This window comes from Callithrix jacchus, chromosome 5 (genome assembly GCF_049354715.1).
Source record: "Callithrix jacchus isolate 240 chromosome 5, calJac240_pri, whole genome shotgun sequence".
NCBI lineage: Eukaryota > Metazoa > Chordata > Mammalia > Primates > Cebidae > Callithrix > Callithrix jacchus.
Window position 1 is genome coordinate 137,143,614 of NC_133506.1, and position 23,961 is coordinate 137,167,574.

The following is a 23,961-nucleotide window of genomic DNA, read 5'->3' on the forward strand; positions in this document are numbered from 1 at the left end:
TGGACACAGGGCTCCCAATCTAGACAAGGGGCCTCTCCTCTGCAGAGGACAGGATCAGGACCTGGGAGCCCTCAGTCCCCCTCCCAGCACTGATTACTTGGAAAAGTCCCAAGCCTGGGTTGATGGAGAAAGTGGGATCCCGACAGTGGCCTGGGCCTGGAATGGCAACTTGACCAAAACAGGGGTCATCTCCAAGGTCACCCTCCCAGACCTGGGAGTCTAAAAACACTTAAACCCTTAAGAATGAGGCGTTTGCATCAGATCACTGTTCAGGACACCACTGGTGCCATGGACGGAGCAGTCCCTGGGCCGAAGTGGCTGCTCTGCTCTGATGAGCATGGCCACCCTTGAGAGCTCCCAGGCCCAGGGGCCTCCCCCAAAGCCTGGAGTAAGTGGCCCCTGGAAGGACTCCCAGCCCAGAGCCTTGGCAGGTGTCTGCGGCTCCCCAGGGGTGGGGTGCTGGGAGGCTGACATTTGCGGAGTGTTTTTACTGTTGAACAAATTGAATCAATTAAACAGGCCCCATCGGGGTGGCTGGAGCTGGTGAACAGGAGGGAAGAGGGAAGCAGAGCCAAGGGGAAGGCAGGAGGGCGTCTCCCCAAGCGTGGTTCAGACGCATCAGGGCAGGAGACTCCCCATGTTGACAAGAGGGAGGTGAGTTAGTGGAGGTGGACTGGGAGGAAAGTCAGTGGGGACTGTCCCTGCTGTGTGTTCCCTGGAAGCACAGCTAGGCCTGAGTCTCCTACCCAGAGGCAGCCACCTCTGGGCTTCTGTGTCCCTTTGGGGCGCCAAATTTCCCAAGACACCCCAGCCTCCTTTCAAAGGCATTTTATTGCTCTCACATGGAGGCCTCCGGAAGCTGGAAGTCTCCACCAGAGAAAGAGCGGAGGCTGCCCAAGGAGGCTGGAGGAGGCAGAGAGGAAAGAGGAAACAGATTGAGGGGTTGATAGCGAGGACCCGGGGTCACCCACCTGGAGCGGAAGCCTCCCCCTAGGGCAGCCTGAGAATGATCCAGGCGCCGGCTGCTCTGTGACCCAGCTGACCGAGGGACAGCCCCTGCTGGAGCCCCAGCAGCTGCCGCGTCCCTCCTGTCCCAGCAAGGGCTGCAGGGCCATCCCCTCCAATCCCTCCCCAGAGGTCCGGTGCGGCTGCCTCTCCTCCTGCTGCTGCTCAGGAGGGCGAGGTTTCCTGAGTCAGACCACCAGCAGCGGGCGGGCGGCTAGCCCCTCTCAGCATGGCGCTTGCCCACACATGCCAGGACAATGGCGAGCTCACTGTCATCCTGGACAGTCAGATCACTTTGTCCCTTCATGTCGAGTGACCAATATTGGGCCACCCGAGGCAGACGAGTGTCACCAGCTAGCTCCCAGGGAGGACAGGGTGGACAGGGCCTGTCATCCACCAGCACTCTGCCCCGGGGCCCGTAGGCTGAGGGCACTGGCCGGCTCGGGGGCAGGAGCTAGTTTGGCCGAGGCACCTGCTTCTTAGGCAGCTTCAGGAAACAGCCGGGGACCAGGCTGGAAAGGCGGAGACCCTCGCAGCGACCACATGCATGGCGTGAGCTGCGCGTGGGTGCTGCCCCTTCCGCAGCCGGAATTCCAGGCCCAGCTGCTGCAGGAGGGACCGCCAGCTAGGGGCTCAGGGAAAAGGGTGGGGGAAGGCGTGGCGCCCGCGCTCGTGGTTCTTGCTTGGATGGCGCGGGCTGAGGACCCCTACGCCTGCACTGCGGTGTGCAGGTCTCAGGATCTGAGGGGGCTGCCGATCGTGGCCGGTGCGTTCAGGCCCGGGGCAGTGGGGCGGGCGCCGCGTGTATTGCTAGGTTGACCGCAGGCAACCACGTGGCACTGCGAGAAACGAACGGTCGTGACTTAGTCCAAGGGGCCGTTTCTGCATTTTCACTCCGACCTGGCGAGCTGCAGCACAGCCACGGGACCGGAAGTCGCCGCCAGGTGGGTCGAGACCGCGATCTGAACTCGGCCCTGAGGCCTCCAGCTCCAGCCGCGGGTTCTCAATCCTGGCGTGAACCAGGAGATCAACCTCCGGCGCCCGTCACAGGCGCCCTCCCACGGGAGCCGGCCGGCAGGAGCGGTGCAGGGGCGCCCTCCAGCGGCCGTGGCCGGGATGGCAGCCGCCTGCCAGGCCCCAAGCGTGGCCGCGTGGGCAGCGCGCGTGGCCCGTGAGGGAAAGGTGGCCGCTCCTTCTGGGTGGGCCTTGGGACTTCTTCGCACCTTATGTGGCTGCTTCGTGAGGAGCGCCCTCGCTCACCCCTCAAGGCCCGTGTTTCCAACTGGATTAGCAGGCAACTTGGAAAACAGAGGGAGCTGGTCTGGTTGGAAAGAAAAAGCCAGGTGGGTTCCCGCCGGAGCCCCGAAGGGGCGGGGCCGGAAAGGGGGCCTGGCCAGAGGGAAGGAGCATTCTGAGTTGGGGGGCTGGGGGAGCACCTAGGCCAGGAGCCGGGGGAGCACCTAGGCCAGGAGCTGGGGGTACACCCAGGCAAGAACTGGGGAGCACCTAAGCCAAGAGCTGGGGGAGCATCCAGGCAGGAGTTAGGGAGCATCAGGCCAGGAGCTGGGGGAGCATCTGGGCAGGAGCTGAGGGAGCACGTAGGCCAGGAGCTGGAGGAATGTCCAGGCAGGAACTGGGGAGCGTCAGGCCAGGAACTGGGGAGCACCCAGGCAGGAGCTGGGGGAGTATTGACGCAGGAGCTGTGTCTCATGTTATCCTGTCATCTGGAGTTGTGTGTGCTGGGAGGAGCATTTCAAGGTCTACAGCCCCTCTCTGTACTGGAGCCGCCTCTGTGTGTACATTTTAAATGAGCGATCCTTCCCTCGCTGCTCTCCCAGTGGGATCTAGAACTGTTAGGCACACACCTGGTAAAGGAGTGCTGCCCTCTCTCTTGGGGAGAAACAGGCTTTTAGCTCAGAGAATATCTGCCTCCCTGGGAACTGAAATCCTGCCACACCCAAACCAAGAGCGTTCTTGGAGCAGATATCAATGGCACACACTGCTTCTGAAATTACAGATGTAAATCTTTAAAAAACATTTTGTTTTGAGGCAGGAGCTCTTGCTCTGTGGCCCAGGCTGGAGCACAGCGGCACCACCACGGCTCACGGCAAACTCAGCCTCCCTGGCTCCAGCGATCCTCCCACCTCAGCCTCCCAAGTGGCTGGGACTACAGACACATGCCACCATGCATGGTTAATTATTTTTAATTTTTTGTAGATACAAGGTCTCCTATGTTGCCCAGATTAGTCTTGAACTCCTGGGCTCAAGCAATCCTCCCACCTTGGCCTCCTATAATTACAAGCATGAGCCCTTGTGCCTGGCCTGTAAAGTTAATAGCAGTATTGAGATATAATTCACATACCATAAAATTTACCCATTTGAAGTGTACAATTCAATGGTTTGGGTATGTTACATTACATATTTTTTTCTTTTGTTGAGAGAGTTTCGCTCTATTGCCCAGGCTGGAGTGCAGTGGCATGATCTTGGCTCACTGCAGCCTCCACCTCTCAGGTTCAAGCGATTCTCCTGCCTCAGCCTCCCAATAGCTGGGACTACAGGCATGCACCACCACACCCAGCTAATTATATTTTTAGTAGAGACAGGGTTTCACTATGTTGTCCGGGTTGGTCGCAAACTCCTGACTTCAGGTGACCTGCCTGCCTCAGCCTCCCAAAGTGCTGGGACTACAGGCGTGAGCCACCAAGCCCGGCCCATCATTTCTTTTCTTTTTTTTTTTTTTGAGACGGAGTTTCGCTCTTGTTACCCAGGCTGGAGTGCAATGGTGCTATCTCGGCTCACCGCAACCTCCCCTCCTGGGTTTAAGCAATTCTCCTGCCTCAGCCTCCTGAGTAGCTGGGATTACAGGCATGCGCCACCATGCCCAGCTAATTTTTGTATTTTTAGTAGAGACGGGGTTTCACCATGTTGACCAGGGTGGTCTCGATTTCTTGAACTCGTGATCCACCCGCCACAGCCTCCCAAAGTACTGGGATTACAGGTGTGAGCCACCACGCCCGGCCTATTTCTTAAACTGTGATACATTTTGCCATTTTGACCATTTTTAAGTGTACACTTGAAAGGTATTGAGTACATTCACCATGCTGTGTGACTCACACTCTCCATTTACAGAACTTTTTTGCCTTGCCATCCCAGAGACTGTATCCACTGAGCACCAACTTCCCTCTGCTTTTCTCCCCAGGCCCTGGCAGCCTCTAATCTACTTTCTATTTCTGGATTTCCATATTCTAGATGTTTTATAAGTGGAATCAGATAGAGGTTGTCCTTTGTGGCTGGCACAGTCACTTAGCATAATGTTTTCAAAGCCATCCGTGCGTGGTGTGTCAGAATTTCCTTCCTTCTTAAAGTTAAATCATAGTCCACTGTATGGAGGGACCACATTTGTTTCTCATTTGTGGATGGAAACGTGGGGCTTCCACCATTTCTCTGCGGTGAGTATGGTTGTGGTCAATGTTTGGAATAGCCCAGCTGGGCGCCATGGTGCACATCTTGTAATCCCAGCACTTTGGGAGGCCAACGTGGGCGGATCACGAGGTCAAGAGATCAAGACAATTCTGGCCAATATAGTGAAACCCCGTCTCTACTAAAACTACAAAAGTTAGCTGGGTGTGGTGGCGTGCCTCTGTAGTCCCAGCTACTCAGGGGGCTGAGGCAGGAGAATAGCTTGAACCCGAGGGCGGAGGTTGCAATGAGCCGAGATCGTGCCGTGGCACTCTAGCCTGGTGACAGAGTGAGACTCCGTCTCAAAAAAAACGAACCACACACAGACATTTGGAATAGCCCGTGTAGAGTATACTGTCCGTGTCCCTGCACCCTGCTCGCTGGGTGTGTGGCTGCATAGAATTGCTGCACTGCCAGGTAATTCTACCCTCCGCTCTGAGAACCGCTAAACTGCTTTCACAGCGCATGCATTGTAATAAGAGCTCCAATTTCTCCACATCCTCACCAACCCTTACTGTTTTTATTATTGTTCTTCTTACACAGGCTTCATTTTTAAAAAGCATTTTTTTCCTACAAACAGTATACTTAACACTAACTGAAAAACTAACAAATTACAGAGAAGTAGTTTTTTTTTTCTTTTTGGAGATGGAGTCTCCCTCTGTTGCCCAGGCTGGAGTGCGGTGGCTTGATCTCAGCTCACTGCAACTTCCGATTCCTAGGTTTAAGTGAATCTCCTGCCTCAGCCTCCCAAGTAGCTAAGACTACAGGCATGTGCCCCTACACCCGGCTAATTTTTGTATCTTTTTTTTTTTTTTAAGTAGAGACAGGGTTTCACCATATTAGCCAGGCTGGTCTCCATCTCCTGCCCTCATAATCCGCCTGCCTCAGCCTCCCAAAGCCCTGGGATTACAGGCTGAGCCACCACACCCGGCCTTTTTCTTTTTTTTTTTTTGAGACGGAGTCTTCCTCTGTTGCCCAGGCTGGAGTGCAGTGGCATGATCCCGGCTCACTGCAACCTTTGCATCCGGGCTCAAGTGATTCTCCTGCCTCAGCCTCCAGAGTAGCTGAGATTGCAGGCGTGTATTTCTTTTGTATTTTTACAACAGAAATAGAAATACAGATAAAGTCTGGAACTCCTGACCTCAAATGATCCGCCAGCCTCAGCCTCCCAAAGTGCTGGGATTACCCTTCCCAAAGGCATGAGCCACCGTGCCCGGCCGAAATATTGTTTGTTTAGCTCCAACCCCGCCACCTAGAGATGACCACTGCTGATTTTTGTTGATTGATGGTTTTTGACAACAAGCTTATGTGCTTGCTTGCTCGTTCTCTCTCTCTCTCTCTCTCTCTCTCTCTTTCTTTTTTTTTTTTTTTTTTTTTTTTGAGACGTAGTATCGCTCGTTACCTAGGCTGGAGTGGAATGGCGCGATCTCAGCTCACCGCAACCTCCGCCTCCTGGCGGCAATTCTCCTGCCTCAGCCTCCCGAGTAGCTGGGATTACAGGCACGCGCCACCATGCCCGACTAATTTTTTGTATCTTTAGTAGAAACGGGGTTTCACCATTTCGACCAGGATGGTCTCGATCTCTTGACCTCGTTATCCACCTGCCTCGGCCTCCCAAAGTGCTGGGATTACAGGCGTGAGCCACCGCGCCCGGCCGCTTGTGTGCTTTCTGAGCACGGTTGATTCTTTTGGCTTAGAGACAGGGTTTCGCTCTGCGGTCCAGGCTGGAGGGCAGCGGTGCAATCACGGCTCACTGCAGCCTCCACATCCGGGGCTCAAGCTATCCTCCCGCCTCGGCCTCCCGAGTGGCTGGGACCACAGGCGCGGCCCGCTCCTAGCCAAGGACTGTTTTTCTGACCAGCAGGATTGGAGCAGGGAGAGCGGGGCTGGCCGGGGATCGGCGGGGAGGCCCTGCGAGGGGTGCGAGGGGCAGGAATGGGCGGGGCTCCGCGTGTCTCAGTCACCGCTTCTGCCCATGGGCTCACGACTGGGGGCGGCCAGGATCACGGACTCGCTGGCCTCGTCCCCGGGGCGGCGGCGGGCCGCTTGTGGGAAAGACCCCGCGGGCCTGCGCAGGCCTCCCCAGACCGCGAGACCCGGCCGGAGACGTACCCTCCCAGCTCCTCGCCCCGGAGGCCCGCGCCGAGCCAGGAGCCCCGCGCCCATTGGCCGAGAACGCGGCCGCTCGGACCAATCATAGGACGGCCCCGGCGCGCTGTGTGGATCATGAGTCAGGCGCGTGCGCAGTCGGCCCCGCGGCCCCCGCCCTCCCCGGGCGTCCTTCCGGCGGGTCCCGGCCCAGGCTTCTGAAGTTGGGCGCTGTCCTGCCTCCCCGCCCTCGGCCTAGCCTTGGGCGGGTCTATCGCGCTGTTCCCAGCCCGAGACCGGCCGCCTCCAGCTGCCGAATGGAGGGGCTGGGGGGGTTTCCCGAGGTCCGCGGCGAGGCTTGGAGCCCAGGCCCCGCCGCGCCTGAGGAGGCAGCCCCTCCCCCCCTTTAAGGGCCCCGGGGTCGCCGGACTGTACCGGGCCGGGTTGTGACCCCTCCTGTTGGACCCAGTTTCCGGCACCGCCGCCCTCGGGCACAGCCCCCTCCGGCCCTGCCTTGGTCTGAGAGGGGTCGCTAAGGGGGCGGAGGGCGCTGCTAGGTGGCCCTGCGGGTCTCCCGGCCTCGGCCCCGGCCCCCGCCCCCAGGTGGGAGGAGCGGGGCTCTGCACAAAGCCGCAGGTGGCCGCGGCCTCAGCTGACCCGGCCGCGACGCCCGGGCCCTCCAGGCTGCTCACAGCCTCAAGGGAAGGGAATGGGCTGCGGTATCCGGACCTGGCCCAGGACTCTGCTTTCCCAGAGGGAGGAGAAAATGGAGGCTGAGCGTGCCGGGAGCCCAGCTGGATGCCAGGAGCGTTTTGCAGAGGGACACGGGTCGGGGCTGCCAGCACTTCACCCCCCACGCATAACGGGGGCGCACTTAGGTCTCCAGCACCCCGCACCGCCCAGCACCCATGCCACTGCCACCTCCCACCATCCTAGTCGTCCTTTCCTCCATCAACCCTTGTTGCTGTGGGGGTCGATATGTGTTAGACTCCCACGGCCTGGACCTTTGCTCCAACAAGGGCCACCTGGCTGTGGAGTAGGACCCGGACGTCCTGGAGGGAAGGGCAGAGGCCGGCTGACCAGGAGCTCTGCAGAGGAGCCAACTCCAGCCTGCGGACCCAAGGCTCTGCTGGGCCCTGCCTCCCACTGGCATGTAAACCTCTGTGGGTCACAAGGCTTGGAGCTCCGTGCTCTCTGCAAACTGGGCTTCCTCCCACCTGTCTGTGCTACTCAGCTGGAAAACTGACAGCCTACCCACTCAGTCCTCGGAGCATTCCCGGACCTACAGGCCCCCAGCTAGCCTGACTCCCTGCCCCAGCCCCCACGGCACTGGCCTCCTGGTCCCCTGGCCTCCCTGCAGCTCCTGGAAGGCCCTTCTTGCCCGGGGCCTCTGCGCGCCCAGCCCTCTGAGGACTGTTCTTGCTCTAGGCGCCCCCATCTCCTCCTGCAAATCTTTGCTCAAATGTCTTCTCAGAGGGCCCCCACACCTCTGTCTATGTTCAGCCCCCTCCCTCACTCCTTGTCCCCCTCAAGCCCGGTTCCTGCTTGGGTTCCGGTAGCTGGTGGCCCCTTCCCCGCTGTACAGCTGCTGCCCTGCCTGGGACCTGAGCTCTTTCTGCCTCTGTTTCCTGCTGCATCCCGCCTGACTCCCAGGAGACCTCTCTAAGCCTTTTCTGACACACAGCCATGGCTGCAGATCCCTGGTAAGATTCCAGACTCAAGATGGCCTTTTAGGCCAGCGTCAGCCCTCCTCACCCACACGCACCACAGCCACAGACACACACAGGCATCGCTGAACATCACCACTCATAGCCTGCCATCGGCAAGGGAAACGGGGCCCTTTCATAGAAAACAGGCAAAGACTGAACAGACATTCACGATGGCTTCAAACATCCGCCAAAAACCAAAGAAATTCAAATTCAGACAGCCAGGAAGTATCATTTCTCACTTTCCAAACTGGCAAACATGGATGGGTGGTCCAGGGTATTGGTGGGATGTTGGAAAGGTGCCCGTGGGGAGAGTGGGCACAGCACTGGGGGCCATCTGGGCCTTTGGGGTGCCTGTAGCTTCATGCTAAGGAACCAGGAGTCACAGCCCCCTGGGGGCCTCATTAGCCTCACTGTGGCTAGGCCTGGAGAAGCCCCTCTGAGTGAGGACACAGGAGCGCTCAGCCCCAGGGCAGGCTCACCACCTGTTCCAGGGCCGGGACTTTTCCTTCCTGCTCCTAGCTCCCTCCCTGTCTCTCTGTCCCAGTGCAGTTAGTCCTGGATGTTTCTGCATTACCAGCTGGAGGGAGCGTGGCCCTTCGGCTGATCAGGGGCCCCCCCACTTGGGGTGGGTGGCTCGGCTCATGACCTGGGCACCTGGCTGTCAGCAGAAGGAAGCCAGAATGGCCCCAGAAACACTCCTTACGGAGCTGATCAATCCAGCCCCAACTGCCTACCCTCTCTGCATCGCTGATTGACGTTTTTATATTGATGCACTAATTTATCTTTAAAAATGAGCAATACTGTTTTATTTCCACAGAGGCCACGTGGGGCAGAGAGAGACAAATTATCTCCTAACCCTCAAGTGACTGATGTAATGAGTCCCCCACACTGAAGGCTCCTGTCCTTGGCTCCCAGACACGCCTCCGTTTGGCTTGGGGCCACCGGCTGGTGCAGGGATGTCACTGGTGTTATCCTTGACAGGTGACTCATTCACCTGAAGCCCTGGATGCCCATCCGTTCGGGGCCTGTATCAGGACCATATGGTAAGATGGGCAGGATCTGGGAGCCTCACAAAAAAGGGAGTTTACTCACAGCAAATATGAGTGTTCAGAAAGAAATCCAAAGGCAGCATCCACGAGAACCCTTCCTCTGCTCTGGGCAGGCAGAGGCCATCTGAGCTTGGGACCTCCCAAGAAGGGATTCAGAGGAGCCACATTCCACTTTCTAGGTGTGACCCTTAATCTGCTCCAGGTGGACTTGAGACATCTTAGTAACAACAGTGACTACTAAAACAGACACACGCAGGCAAGAGCCTCTGTGTGCACACCCACACACACACATCCAAACACACACACACAGTCACACACAAACACATACATATACACACACATAGTCACACACACATACACACATCCAAACACACACACAGTCCCACATAAACACAGTCACACATACACAATCACACCCACACTCATCCAAACATGCACACACATCCACAGTCACACACAAACACATACATATATTCATACATAGTCACACACATCCAAACAGTCACACACAAACACATACACACCCACATACACACACAGTCACACATCCAGACACACACAGTCTCACACACACACAGTCACACACAAACACATCCACACACCCAAACACATACATATAGACACACAGTCACACACACATCCAAACACATACACACACACAAAAAGTCACACACACAGTCACACAAACACACAGAAAAACACCCACACACAGCCAAACACACAATGACACACACACATCCAAACACACATACAGTCACACACAGAGAAAAACACACCCAAACACACACATCCAAACACAATGACACACAAGCACATACACACAAAAACACACACCCAAACACAGTCACATACACACAAATGCACACAAAATCACAAACACACACAAATACACGCACACCCCAAACACACAAAAACACCACAAACACACGCACACAGCAGAGCAGCAGCCATCTAGGGTATGCAGCCTCCCAGATGGATCCACAGGTCCACAACCCTGCCTCCTGTCAGCCACACCCCACCAAGGGAGGGTCTATGTAATCAGTAGAGCAGGGCAGAGGTGCCAGCAGGCCAGGTTAGAGAGACACAGCAGCTTTAATCCTGGTTCTCTCTCACACTTTATCTCTCTCTCTTCTTTCTCATCTCTTGTTTCCCTTCCTCTACATAGGGAGGGAACTCACTCCCTGCCAGCAGCCATGGGAACAAGCTTGGAAGTGGCTTTTCCAGCTCAGCACGCAGCCTCGTGGAAGAGCACCCAGGTGAGTTGCTTCCTGCGCCTGGCTACTGTGGATGATAGATGCTATAAGCCCCTATGTTTTGGAGTAATTTGTTACACAGCAATGCGCTGCTAAAGCAGCAGCAGAGCAGGGGTAGCTAGGCACCTAAGAAGAGCTAGTTATAAACACGAAAGGGTGGCTCAGCCTGTAATCCCGGCACTTTGGAGCCAAGGACAGAACTGCTGGGGCGCAGAGTTTGAGACCAGCCTGGGCAACATAGTGAACCCTGTCTCTACAGGAGATTTAAAAAAGAAAACATTAGCCGGGCGCGGTGGCTCAAGCCTGTAATCCCAGCACTTTGGGAGGCTGAGGCGGGCGGATCACGAGGTTGAGAGAGACCATCCTGGCCAACCTGGTGTACTAAAAATACAAAAATTAGCTGGGCATGGTGGTGCACACCTTTAGTCCCAGCTACTTGAGAGGCTGAGGCGGAATTGTTTGAACCTGGGAGGCGGAGGTTGCAGTGAGCCGAGATTGTGTCACTGCACTCCAGCCTGGCGCCTGGCAACAGAGTGAGACTCTGTCTCAAAAAAAAAAAAAAACATTAGCCAGGCGTGGCTCTGATGTTTCCGTGGGGCCTTTGAATCTCTAGGCAGTGACAGAGAAGACTCCGAGACTCAGGATCAGCAGCAGCTGCCCTGAGAGCTGGGGTCCTCACACTGGGCCACCCCTGCACCTCATTGAACCACTCTGAGTAGGCCTGGGCCAGGTGATGCTTCCATGGGTTCCTTCCCACCTTCTGAGAAGGGCTCTGTCACCCTGTGGCTTCAGTGGGACCTGATATCATCCCCCAGACTGCCCTTTTTTCACTTTGTTACTGAGGGTTGGGCACCTGGTTACCACGGATGGTGCACGCCTATAGTCCCAACTATTCCAGAGGCTGATGGAGGATCACTTGGGCTGGGGAGTTGCAGGCTGCAGTGAGCTATGATCACACCACTGCACTCCAGCCTGGGCAACAGAGCAAGACCCTGTCTCAAAAAAAAAAAAAAGTAGGCCGGGCGCGGTGGTTCACAAGGTCAAGAGATTGAGACCATCCTGGTCAACATGTCTGTCTCTAGTAAAAATACAAAAAATTAGCTGGGCACGGTGGTGCATGCCTGTAATCCCAGCTACTCAGGAGGCTGAGGCAGGGGAATTGCCTGAACCCGGGAGGCAGAGGTTGCGGTAAGCCGAGATCGCGCCATTGCACTCCAGCCTGGGTAACGAGAGCGAAACTCCGTCTCAAAAAAAAAAAAAAGTAAAACACAAGGAAGGGGAGGGAGAGAGGAGACATCAGAGGTGCAATGGCTTTCCTTTTCTGACAGAGGACAGTAGGGGAAGCCCTGCATTTGTGGCCAGAGCCCTGGGACAGATGGAGCCTGAACACCCTCCTCTCCATGGCCCCATCCCCTGGGGGCTGCCGGCCTGAACTGTCTGGTCCTCCCCTCATTCATGGTACATGGTGTTTCTTCTGCCCAGAAAATTATTGGCCTTCCATATATCAGAAGCCACGCACTCACCTTCCAGGGCACTTCTGCCCACACAAACATTTTCTCCAACATGGAAGGGGGCCATCCTCTGCAGCAGGCAGTACCCAGGCTTCCAGGAGCTGCTGTCCAACAGAGGGGCTGACTGCAGACCCACCCACACACCTGGCACACCATGGCACTTGGCCAGTGTTTGCTGACTCAGGGCATGCAGGTCAACTCTCGTCTGTTATGAACCAGGAAGTTGGGGATGTGGTGATAACACAACTTATTTTTTATTGTTGTTGGTTTTGTTTTGTTGTTTGTTGTTGTTATTTGTTTTTTTGAAACAGTCTTGATCTGTGTCCCAGGTTGGTGTGCAATAGTGCAATCTCAGCTCACTGCAACCTCCACCCCCTGGTTCAGGTGATTCTCCTGCCTCAGCCTCCTGAGTAGCTGGGATTACAGATGCATGCCACCACGTCTGGCTAGTTCTGTATTTTTAGTAGAGACAGTTTCACCATATTGGCCAGGTTGGTCTCCTAATCTTGTGATCCACCCGCCTTGGCCTCACAAAGTGCTGGGATTACAGGCATGAGCAATAGTGCCCTGCAGATCACAGGTTAACAACCTGCCCATGAGGTAGGAACCTCCCATCACATTGATTAAAAAACTGAGGCACTTGGCCGGGTGTGGTGGCTCACGCCTGTAATCCCAGCACTTTGGGAGGCCGAGGCAGGTGGATCACGAGGTCAAGAGATCGAGACCATCCTGGTCAACAAGGTGAAACCCCGTCTCTACTAAAAATACAAAAAGTAGCTGGGCATGGTGGTGCGTGCCTGTAATCCCAACTACTCAGGAGGCTGAGGCAGGAGAATTGCCTGAACCCAGGAGGCGGAGGTTGCGGTGAGCTGAGATCGTGCCATTGCACTCCAGCCTGGGTAACAAGAGCGAAACTCCATCTCAAAAAAAAAAAGAAAGAAACTGAGGCACAAGGAGGTTGTTTAACTTGACGCAGATTGCACAGCTATTAAGTGGCAGAGCCAGGACACAATCCAGGTAGGATGCTCTTAACCACGGCACTTGCTGCTTTCCTGGAATAAAACCACCTGCTTATAGAGGCCTCCCTCGATAAGCGCCTGGACCCAGGACATCAGACCTGCATCATGGGCCTGGAGCTGCCCCTGCACCCACCACCTCCATCGTGATTAGTTCAGGCAATCCAGGCCTCAGCCAATCAAAACACAGCTCTCTGGCCCAGCTCACCCCGGAGCCCAGCTTCTGCTCTTTCCCAGCATGGTGGCCTAGATATGCCTCATTCACTCTGTCACCCAGGCTGGAGTGCAGCAAGCACAATCTCAGCTGACTGCAATCTCTGCCTCCCGGGTTTAAGAAATTCTCCTGCCTCAGCCTCCCATGTAGCTGGGATTACAGGCACCTGCCACCACCAGGCCCAGCTACTTTTTGTATTTTTAGTAGAAATGGGATTTCACCATGTTGGTCAGGCTGGACTTAAACGCCTGACCTCAAGTGATCCGCCCACCTCAGCCTCCCAAAGTGCTGGAATTACAGGCCTGAGCCACTGTGCCCGGCCACAAGGCCCACTTTTGAAGCCAAAATGGCCGGATACAGCCTTCCACTCAGCAGCCCATACTGTGCTTCCCAGATCCGACGTTTCTCTGGGGATTTTGAATCTCCAGGCAGTGACAGAGAAGACTCAGAGACAGATCAGCAGCTGCACTGGGAGTTTGGGTCCTCACAGAGGATGCAAGCTGTGCCACGCCCCCTGCCCAACTGAACCACGGTAAGTGCACATGGGTGGGGCAACGCTTCCCTGGGCTCCCTCCCACCTTCTGAGAAAGGCTCTATTGCGCTGTGGCTTCAGTGGGACCTGGTCTCATCCCCCAGACTGCCTTTGTTCACTTCATTACTGAGGGTTGGGCATTTGTGGCATGCAACGAAGAATCTTGGACAACACAGCCTGAATGTTGTGATAAAGAAAAGTGAGACCCTCTGTTTGCCATAGAGCCTTGTGCACATACATGCGTTAATCTGCAGAGGCAGGCCCACAGGCTATCCAGGCAAGAACATGGTGCTAGTGAGGAATAAATTCAGATGCAAGCAACAGAATACCCAACTGACAGGAAATTCCATGTATGGAGGCTTTTTTCTTTCTCACGTAACTAGAAATCTGGAGGTGGGAGTTATCCCATCAGCAACCCAGACTCTTTCAGTCTTTCTGCTCCAACATCCTTAGCAGGTGGGCATTTGTCTATGTTGTTTACAGGGCGGCTGCTGGAACTCCAAATACCACACACACCTCTACAGTCAAGGCACAAAGAAAGGACGAAGAGACAGGGCCAGTCACATCTGTGCCCTTTTATAGGGAAAGACAAACCTCCTCTAGAAGCTCCTCCAGCGGATTCCCCCAAAGCCTCAATGGCCTCAGCAGGCCCCAATGGCAGCCGTACTATGAGGGATTCTGAGATGGCACAGAGCCAGGTTGTCATGGCAGCATTGGCCAAGCATGCTCTGTTCCCAGGGACTTGGCAGACCCCCAAAAAAGTAGAGTTCCATAAGCAGGAAAGAAGGGGAATGGATATTGGGCAGGCAGCAGGTCTGCCTGCCACAGGTGGGAAGACAAGGGTGGGGAGGCTCACAGATTCCCCAGCAGGGTGGGGATCAGATCAAGGCTGCCTGGCCAGCTACAAAACCTGAGATCCTGCTGCACAGCTGGATGGGGCCAGAGCCTTGCTGCTGCTGCTGCTGCTGCTCCTGCTCCTGCTCCTGCTGCTCCAGCCACCTCAGCAACAGCATGGATGCTACAGATGCCAGCTACCAGATGTCCACTAGACCCACTGCTGGCCTCACTGCCAGAACCGATTCTATGCTGCCCCTGCTAATGGTGTGAAGACGCTGCAGGCTTCCAGCTGAGGGTTGGAGGTGGATGCACCTGATTGGTGGAGCCCGGGCCATGTGACTGAGTCCTGCCAGCAAGGGATGCTGGGAAAGTTAGTATCTACCATTTTTCAATTTCTACGGAGAGATGAGTCCTGCTTTGCAAACTGGAGATTAACATTAGTTGAGAATGAGGCTCCTTATACATGCAGGCAGCATAAGCTGGCACAAGTTTTTGTAAAGTAATGTGGCAGTGCATATGAGCAGCCTAAAAAAGCCTATAGCCTGTCACCCAGTAATTTCATTTTAGATAATCTCTCTTAAAATGGTGATGGGGCCAGGCGCAGTGGACGCCTGTAATCTCTGGGAGGCCGAGGTCAGCGGATCATTTGAACCCAGGTGTTCAAGACCAGCCTGGGCAACAGGGTGAAATCCCATTTCTAAAAAAAATTTAAAAATCGGCCAGGCATGGTGGACCATACCTGCAGTCCCAGCTACTTGGGAGGCTGAGGTGGGAGGATCTCTTCAGCCCTAGATGTCAAAGCTGCAGTGAGCTATGATTGCACCACTGAACTCCAGCCTGGGCAACAGACTGAGACCCTCATCTCTTTAAAAAAAAAAAAAAAGGTAGTGTCTGGAGTGGTAGAAAAACTTTAATGCTCATGTCATCTTAACAGAGGTGATCAAACCATAGTCATGTGGCAGCAACTGACTTGTCCAGTGAGGAGAATAAAAGAATCTCAGCCCAGCCATCCTACAATGAATATTTAATAACCCAGGGGAAAAAAAGTTTCAGTTGTAATAGCAAATGGAAAGAAGAACAGGATATACCTGTAGTTGTCTTGGCAAAGTCTTATGAGGTATTATTCATTGAAAGCAACAAGCAGGCCAGGCGCGGTGGATCACGAGGTCAAGAGATCGAGACCATTCTGGTCAGCATGGTGAAACCCCGTCTCTACTAAAAATACAAAAACTTAGCTGGGCATGGTGGTGCGTGCCTGTAATCCCAGCTACTCAGGAGGCTGAGGCAGGAGAATTGCTTGAACCCAGGAGGCGGAGGTTGCGGTGAGCTGAGATCACGCCATTGCACTGCAGCCTGGGTAACAAGAGCAAAACTCCGTCTCAAAAAAAAAAAAAAGCAATAAGCCAATTGTGCAAGCCTGCCTGATTTGAAATTAGTTGGCAGGAATATTTGGAAAATTCCTTATATTAAAAAAAAAAAATCTCCTTGAAAATTAGGAACAGGCAGCCGGGCACTGTGGCTCACACCTGTAATCCCAGCACTTTGGGAGGCTGAGGCAGGCAGATCACGAAGTCAGGAGATGGAGACCATTCTGGCCAAAATGGTGAAACCCCATCTCTACTAAAATCTAAAAACTTAGCCAGATGTGATGGCGTGAGCATGTAGTCCCAGCTACTTGGGAGATAGAGGCAGGGGAATCACTTGAACCAGGGAGGCAATGGTTGCACTGAGCCAAGATGGTGCCACTGCACTACAGAAAGAGACAAAGAGGCCGGGCGCGGTGGCTCAAGCCTGTAATCCCAGCACTTTGGGAGGCCGAGGCGGGTGGATCACGAGGTCAAGAGATCGAGACCATCCTGGTCAACATGGTGAAACCCCATCTCTACTAAAAATCAAAAAATTAGCTGGGCATGGTAGCGCGTGCCTTTAATCCCAGCTACTCAGGAGGCTGAGGCAGGAGAATTGCCTGAATCCAGGAGGCAGAGGTTGCAGTGAGCCAAGATCGTGCCATTGCACTCCAGCCTGGGTAACAAGAGCAAAACTCTGTCTCAAAAAAAAAAAAAAAAAAAAAGAAAGGAGACAAAGAGAGGAAGGGAGGGAGGGAAAGAAAAAGAAAGAGGGAGAAAAAATAAAATTAGGAAAAGGCTTAAAATGAAAATCCCTGGGAGAAAGCTGAAGATGGTTGGCTGAGAGGTTTGAAAGAATGGGCATTCCCAGACAAGTTCACAATGACGCCATAAATAAGAATGCTTGCAGCCTAGCTCAATGGCTCATGCCTGTAATCCCAGCACATTGGGAGACTGATGTGGGAGGATTGCTTGAGACTGGGAGTTCAAGGCCAGCCTGGGCCACATGGTGAGAGCCCCCATCTCTACAAAAAATTTGAAAATTAACCAAGCATTGTGGCTCACACCTGTGGTCCCAGGTACATGGGGAGGCTGCGGTGAGTTGTGTTTGCACCACTGTACTACAACCTGGAGGACTGAGCAAGACAGTGTCTCCAATAAAGAAAAATCAGATCACTAGTGCAGTAACTTGTTGCTGTTGTTGTTGTTGTTGTTGTTGTTGTTGTTGTTTTAAAGATGGGTTTCACCATGTTGGTCAGGCTGGTCTTGAACTCCTGACCTCAGGTGATCCATCCACCTCGGCCTCCCAAAGTGCTAGGATTACAGGCGTGAGCCACCGCGCCTGGCCCACTAGTGCAGTAACTTGTAAGACTTGAGGCCAGAAGTTTGAGACAGACTGAGCAACATAGTAAGACCCTGTTTCTAAAAAAAAATTTATCATACTGGCCAGGTGTAGTGGTGCACACCTATACTCCCAGCTACTCAGGAGGCTGAGGCACAGGGATCACTTGAGTCCAGTAGGTCAAGGCTGCAGCGAGCCAGGACTGCAGCAATGTACTCTGGGCAGCAGAACGAGACCCCACATTTTAAATAAATGAATACCATATATGCTTTTGATTTCTATTTTGGAAAAGGTCTCACTCTGTCCTCCAGGCTAGTGCAGTAGTGCAATCTCGGTTCACTGCAGCCTTGACCTCAAGAGCTCAAGTGATCCTTCTGTCTCAGCCTCTGGAGTAGTTGAGACCACAGGCACACAGCACCACACCTGGCTAATTTTGTTTCCTTTTTGTAGAGATGGAGTCTCTCTGTGTTTCCCAGCCTGCTCTCAAACCCCTGGGCTCAAGTGATCCTCCCACCTTGGCCCCCCAAAGTGCTGGGATTACAGGTGTTACCTGTAATCCTGGTCCATGGTTTTCTACCTGCAGGTCTACTTGCCACCAAACCTGACAGCAAGAATATATTATTTGTGTGTAAAATATTTTAAAGCATACATTACAAAGTATAGAAGGGCCTTCTGCTTCTGGCCATCATGGGGGAACTTGCTCTCCTGCCATATACAACTAGAAAACTGGACAGAAAAGTCCTGAAGCAACTATTTTTAGACGTAGGACAAGAGGCAATGCACAACCGTGATCCTTCAGAGATTGCAAATGACGTGCAGCTATCATGATTTTCTACCTGCAGGTCTTTCTGGACTGAAACACAGAACACAGGATTCTTGTGAACTGAGACATAGAGACTGGGGTTTGAAGAGGCTGAAATGATTGGAATTCCCAAGGCAGAGTGCCTATGTGGAGGTAGCCATGCAGATGATGAGTTCTAGAAATCCAGATAGAGGCCCCCTTAAGGATTTTGCTAAATCTTAAACTGTGCATATGTACAAGGAAAACCCATGAGACTCAGCAAAGAGTGACAGCTGGGCAGCTGTAACATGGAGCGAGTGACAGGGTGCACAGAACCTGAGAGAGGTTTGTGTTCCCAGCAGACTTCATCAGGCACTCAGGGCACATGGGGAAGATTATGGAAGAGTCTCACCTTGGTAGAAAATCCAAACTATTCCGGAATAAAAGTGTAATTTAAATTTACTAAACAAAACTTCAGAATAAGCCCCAAAAATATCAACCAGCTCTGAAAATTGACTTTCTGTCAAAACTAACTTTAGCATTCTAAAAAGAGACAACAAAAAAACAGAGACTCAGTGATGTGAAGATTACAGTGTTATTCAGTGAAAAATTACTAGGCATGTATTGAAGCAGGAAAACGTTACCCATAACTAGGAGAAAAATCAGTCCGTAGATATAGACCAATACTATCACACTGGTTGTTAAGTTAAAAAAAATAATAATAAATGGCCGGGCGTGGTGGCTCATGCCTATAATCCCAGCACTTTGGGAGGCCGAGACGGGTGGATCAAGAGATCGAGACCATCCTGGTCAACATGGTGAAACCCTGTCTCTACTAAAAATACAAAAATTAGCTGGGCGTGGTTTAGTCCCAGCTACTCGGGAGGCTGAGGTAGGAGAATTGCTTGAACCCAGAAGGTGAAGGTTTTGGTGAGCCAAGATCGTGCCATTGTACTCCAGTCTGGGTAACAACAGTGAAACTCCGTCTCAAAAAATATATAAATAAATAATAAGGGCCGAATGTGGTGGCTCATGCCTGTAATCACAGCACTTGGGAGCCCAAGGTGGGCAGATCACTTGAGGTCAGGAGTTGGAGACCAGCCTGGCCAAAATGGGGAAACTCCATCTCTACTAAAGATACAAAAATTAGCTGGGTGTGGTGGCAGGCACCTGTAATCCCAACTACTCAGGGGGCTGAAGCAGGAGAATCTCTTTTTTTTTTTCCTGAGTCTGATTCTCACTTTGTCACCAAGCTGGAGTGCAGTGATTCAATCTCAGCTCACTGCAATCTCCCCCTCCTGGGTTCAAGGGATTCTCCTGCCTCAGCCTTCTGAGTAGCTGGGACTACAGGCTCACACCACCATGCCCGGCTAATTTTTGTATTTTTAGGAGAGATGGGGTTTCACCATGTTGGCCAGGATGGTGTTGATCTCTTGACCTCGTGATCCACCCGCCTCAGCCTCCCAAAATGCTGGGATTTGCACTTTGCCTCAGAGGCTGAGGCAAAAGGATTACTTGATCCCAAGAGTTCAAGGTTCAGTGAGCTATGATTATGCCATTGCACTCCAGCCCAGGCTACAGAATGAGAACTTATCTCTTAATTATTTTTTCAACATTTGAAGTATGATTTCTACTGAAATCGTATCATGTTCACAACATTGTTAAGTAGAAAAATTGTAAGTCAACTCATCATAAGTCGGGGACCATCTGTATGTGTGTGTGTGTGTGCGCGCGCGTGTGTGTGTCATGCACCCAGGTCGCACCATTGCACTCCAGCCTGGGTAACAAGAGTGAAACTCCGTCTCAAAAAAAAAAAGAGAATGCAAATTAAAGCAACAAGATACAGTTCCACTAATATTAGAATGGCTAAAAAATGTTTTAAACTGGCATGGCATTTCCTCAAAAAATTAAAAATAGAATTAACCTATGATTCAACAATCCCACCTCTGAATATGTACCAAAAAGAATTGAAAGCAGAGTCTCAAAGAGATATTCATCCACTCATGTTCATACCAGAATCTTTCACAACTGCCAGAGGTGAAGGTTCACCCAAGTGTGAGTGGAGGAGTGCGAGGAGGCCGTCCTTGAGATGCAGTATTCATTCCTCAGCCTTCAGGAGCACGGAAATTCCAACACGCTCTAGACCACAGGTCTGCCTCCAGGACAGTGCGCTAAATGAAATAGGCTAGTCACAAAAGAACAAATACTATAGGATTCCACATGTAGGAGAGGCCTCGAGCAGCAACATTCACACGGACAGAAAGTGACATCGTAGCCAGCAGAGGCTGGGTGGAGGGGGATGAGGAGTTGACCTCATACAAGCCAGGGGAGTCAGGAAATGGGCCCTGGCTGGACCCCAGGCCGACCCTGACCTCACAGGCCCTGCAGACCCTCCAGCCCTCGGCCATGCAAAGTGGGGGTTCCACAGGATGGGCCCTGGGACAGGAACCCAGCTCTGACAGACCCCACCCCTCAGTCGCTCCACCCTCCACCCAGGAGAGAAGCCAAACACTTGCCTGGGTGACTAGTTCACCTGAGGCATTCAGGGAGCAGCAGGGGCTGTGGGAGACAACAGGGGGACCTCTGTGGCTGTCCTCAGAGGAAACTCCACTGCTGAGCCACAGCAGGCCTTGCCTTTCCTCTGAGCTTGTCTGGGGAACCACTGTTGGGGAAGCAAAGCCACCCCATGCACTGGCAGGGGCCAGGCTGCCCACAGCCCTGCCATCCTGGCTGCAGGTTCTGGAGCCTGGTCCCTCTAGGTGGCAGTTCTCCAAGTGGGTTGAGCCAGGTACCCACTGATCCTAGGTAGCCCTCTGCCTGAAAGTCCCGGCTCCCCTGGACCACCCATCCAGGGGCAGATAGGCCTCCTGTCCCTTCCTGTCTCCATTCTGCTCCCTGAATTCCAAGCTAAGTGTCTCCTTGGCAGCTGGGTCTAATAGCACTGAAAGGCCGGACAGAGTCTGTTCGTGCAGAGGAATCTCAGCTATTTCCTGGGAGGCTGCATCTGAGCCTGGCGGGTCCTGGGTGAGTGGTGGGCGGCCGGGCAAGCAGGTCAACCCCGTCCTCAGGCGCTTGCAGCACATCCACCAGGGTGGCAATTATCCAAAAACTGGAAAACAAGTGCCACTGAGGATGTAAGCAGCTGGCACGCTCATCCACTGCCGACGGGAATGCAAGATGAGGCAGCCGATGGGAAAGAGTGTGTGGGTTCCTCAGAAAGGTGCGGAGAATGACCCCATGACCAGAAGCCCATGCGGGCCACAGAGCCCAAAGAGCTGCAGGCAGGCATCCGAACACATACTTCACAAGCAGAATGCAGTGTAGACATAGACTGCAGCATTCTTCAGCTTTAACATAAGAAGGGCCAGGCGCAGTGGCTCACACCTGTAATCCCAGCCCAGAGGCAGAGGCAGGCCGACCACCTGAGGTCAGGAATTCAAGACCATTCTGGCCAACATGGTGAAACCCCCATCTCTACGAAAAATACAAAAATTAGCGGGGTGTGGTGATATACACCTGTAGTCCCACCTACTTGGGAGGCTGAGGCAGGAGAATCGATTGAACCCAGGAGACGGAGGTTGCAGTGAGCCAAGATCATGCCACTGCACTCCAGCTTGGAAACAGAGTGAGATTCTCTCAATAAAAAAAAAAAGGAAGGAAGATCAGGTGTGGTGGCTCAACTCTGTAATCCCAACACCAACACTTTGGGAGGCAGAAGCAGGACTGATTGAGCCCAAGACCTGGAGACCAGCCTGGGCAACAGGGGGAAACCCCATCTCTATGAAATAAATAAATAAAATCCGACAGGCACAGTGGCTCATGCCTGTAATCCCAACACTATGGGAGGAGGTTGCTTGAATCCAGGAGTTCAAGACCGGCCTGGACAATATGGTGAAACCCTGTCTTTACTAAAAATACCAAAAAATTAGCCAGGTTTGGTGGTGTGCACCAGGAGGCTGAGGTGGAAGGATTACCTGAGCCCAGGAGGTGGAGGCAGCAGTGACTGAGGTTGCACCACTGCACTTCAGTGTGAGCGACAAACTGAGACCTTGTCTGGGAAAAATAAATAAGTAAAAGTGAATAAATTAGCCAGGTGTGGCTGCACACACCTGTGGTCCCAGCTACTCCAGAGGCTGAGATGGGCAGATTGCTGGAGCCAGGGAGGTTGAGGCTGCAGTCAGCCATGATTATGCCAATGCACTATGGCCTAGGTGACAGTGTGAGACCCTGTCTAAAAAAAAAAGAAGGAAATTGTGCTATTCAATAGATATAGAGTGTTGGCTGACACAGTAGCTCACACCTGTAATCCCAGCACTTTGGGAGGCCGAGGTGGGTGGATTATGAGGTCAGGAGTTAGAGACCAGCCTGGCTAACATGGTGAAACCCCATCTCTACTAAAAATACAAAAAGTGGGGGGTCCAAAGTGGCTCCGGCCGGATGTCGTGGCACTTGCAAAGACGAGGTCATGAGTTCAAGGCTAACCTGAGCAACCTTACAAGCTCACATTGATTGAAAAAAAAAAAAAATACAAAAAGTAGCCAGGCCTGGTGGTGCACACCTGTAGTCCATTACTCCAGAGGCTGAGGCAGGAGAATGAATCGCTTGAACCTGGGAGGCGGGGCCCAAACACCAGAGCCAGAGAGGTTGCAGTGAGCCAAGGTGGCAACACTGCTCTTCAGCCTGGGTGACAGAGGGAGAGTCCTTCTAAAATAATAATAATGAAATAGATGTGGAGTTTCAGTTTGGGAAGATGAAACCGTTCTGAAGATGGCAGTCACACCCTCGTGAAGGGAATGAATGCCACTGAACAACCGTACACTAAACATGATTAAAATGACAAAATTTGTGTTATGCATGTTTTACCACAATTAAAAAAACATTTTTTTTTTTTTAATCTTGCAGACCAGGGAGGTAAACAAGACAAGCAACACAGGGTGGAAGTGGTGGAACGAGTGCTTCACAGGGGAAGACTGGGCTGTGTGGGGATGTTGTGGACAGCTGTACAGGTGGTGCACTGCACAACTCCAGGGGATGCCATTCAAATAGACTATGATGCTATATCATGCAGGATGGCTGCACCATGGCAGGCCTCTCTGGAGGGCACCCTGAAAAGGGCCACCAGCAGGGAGCTGGTCAGGGTGGGGACACATCCTGCTAGAAAGGACTCCAAATGACCACCAGTGGGTGGGCAGGCCGAGCATAGCTGAAGAGAGCCATGGAGACCATGAGGGGTTCTGTGTAGAGCAGGCAGCCCAGCACTTGGCAGCTCACATGCTGCACAGAGGAAAACACCTGCCCAGAGCTCTCTCTGGCTCTGGTGTTTGGGCCCCGCCTCTAACCAAGCGGGGGTCCTGGAAGTCATGAAATCTGTCATTGGAGACGGGATTTGCCGACATGACGCATGAACTTCACCTTTGAATGGGCTCCATCCTCCATGAAAACATGAAAGGGGCTTCAGGCTGCATCCAGAAAACACAATGTCCATCTCTTGCCGGGAAGGTTGGTCTGGGTAGAGGGATACCGCTGGTGTGGAGAGGCTCTGCAGGCTGCAGGAAGACTGGGCCTCAAGAACCTTCCGCTCCACTTGAGAACATCCTCCACTTCTGCCTCTCATCAGGACCTGGGGATCCTGGGGAAGGAGAGACCTCTCAAGAGTGCACTGACACACATGCTCCCCAGCATATGTGACACTTCTCAGAGCAGGTCTGCTTCCATTAACTAAGCTGATGTGTGACCAGACTGTGGTCTCTAAAGACCATTTCCCAAGAAGAGGCCCAGGCCCTGGGGAGGTGGCTGGTTTCAGATCTGGAGAGGAAAAT

At 53.2% G+C, this 23,961-nt stretch overlaps 1 protein-coding gene and 1 pseudogene across 3 annotated transcripts; one reads left to right on the plus strand and one right to left on the minus strand.

The window, feature by feature from the left end:
* Positions 1-1,362: 1,362 nt before the first annotated feature.
* LOC100894947 (uncharacterized) lies at positions 1,363-6,630 on the minus strand (annotated as a pseudogene).
* On the plus strand, positions 2,113-15,678 carry LOC103793425 (uncharacterized). Of its 3 annotated transcripts, none has more exons than XM_078374955.1 (5): positions 2,113-2,348; positions 9,079-9,304; positions 10,476-10,566; positions 13,699-13,836; positions 14,320-15,678. In XM_078374955.1, exons 2-5 carry the CDS (start codon positions 9,268-9,270, stop codon positions 14,516-14,518), a joined length of 465 nt encoding a protein of 154 aa, XP_078231081.1. In that variant the 5' UTR covers positions 2,113-2,348; positions 9,079-9,267; the 3' UTR covers positions 14,519-15,678. The 3 variants fall into 3 exon arrangements, 2 of the variants coding, with proteins under 2 accessions (XP_078231081.1, XP_078231079.1); XR_004743668.3 differs by lacking the exon at positions 2,113-2,348 and adding an exon at positions 6,738-8,255 and having other exon boundaries at positions 13,733-13,836; XM_078374953.1 differs by lacking the exon at positions 2,113-2,348 and adding an exon at positions 6,738-8,255.
* Positions 15,679-23,961: the final 8,283 nt, after the last annotated feature.

Coding starts and splice junctions, on each gene's coding strand:
- LOC103793425 (XM_078374955.1), top strand. CDS start 9,268: ATGCCCATCCGTTCGGGGCCTGTATCAGGACCATATG. Junction 9,305..10,475: donor GCCTGTATCAGGACCATATG/GTAAGATGGGCA, acceptor TCCTCTACATAG/GGAGGGAACTCACTCCCTGC. Junction 13,837..14,319: donor CCCTGCCCAACTGAACCACG/GTAAGTGCACAT, acceptor TGTTGTTTACAG/GGCGGCTGCTGGAACTCCAA.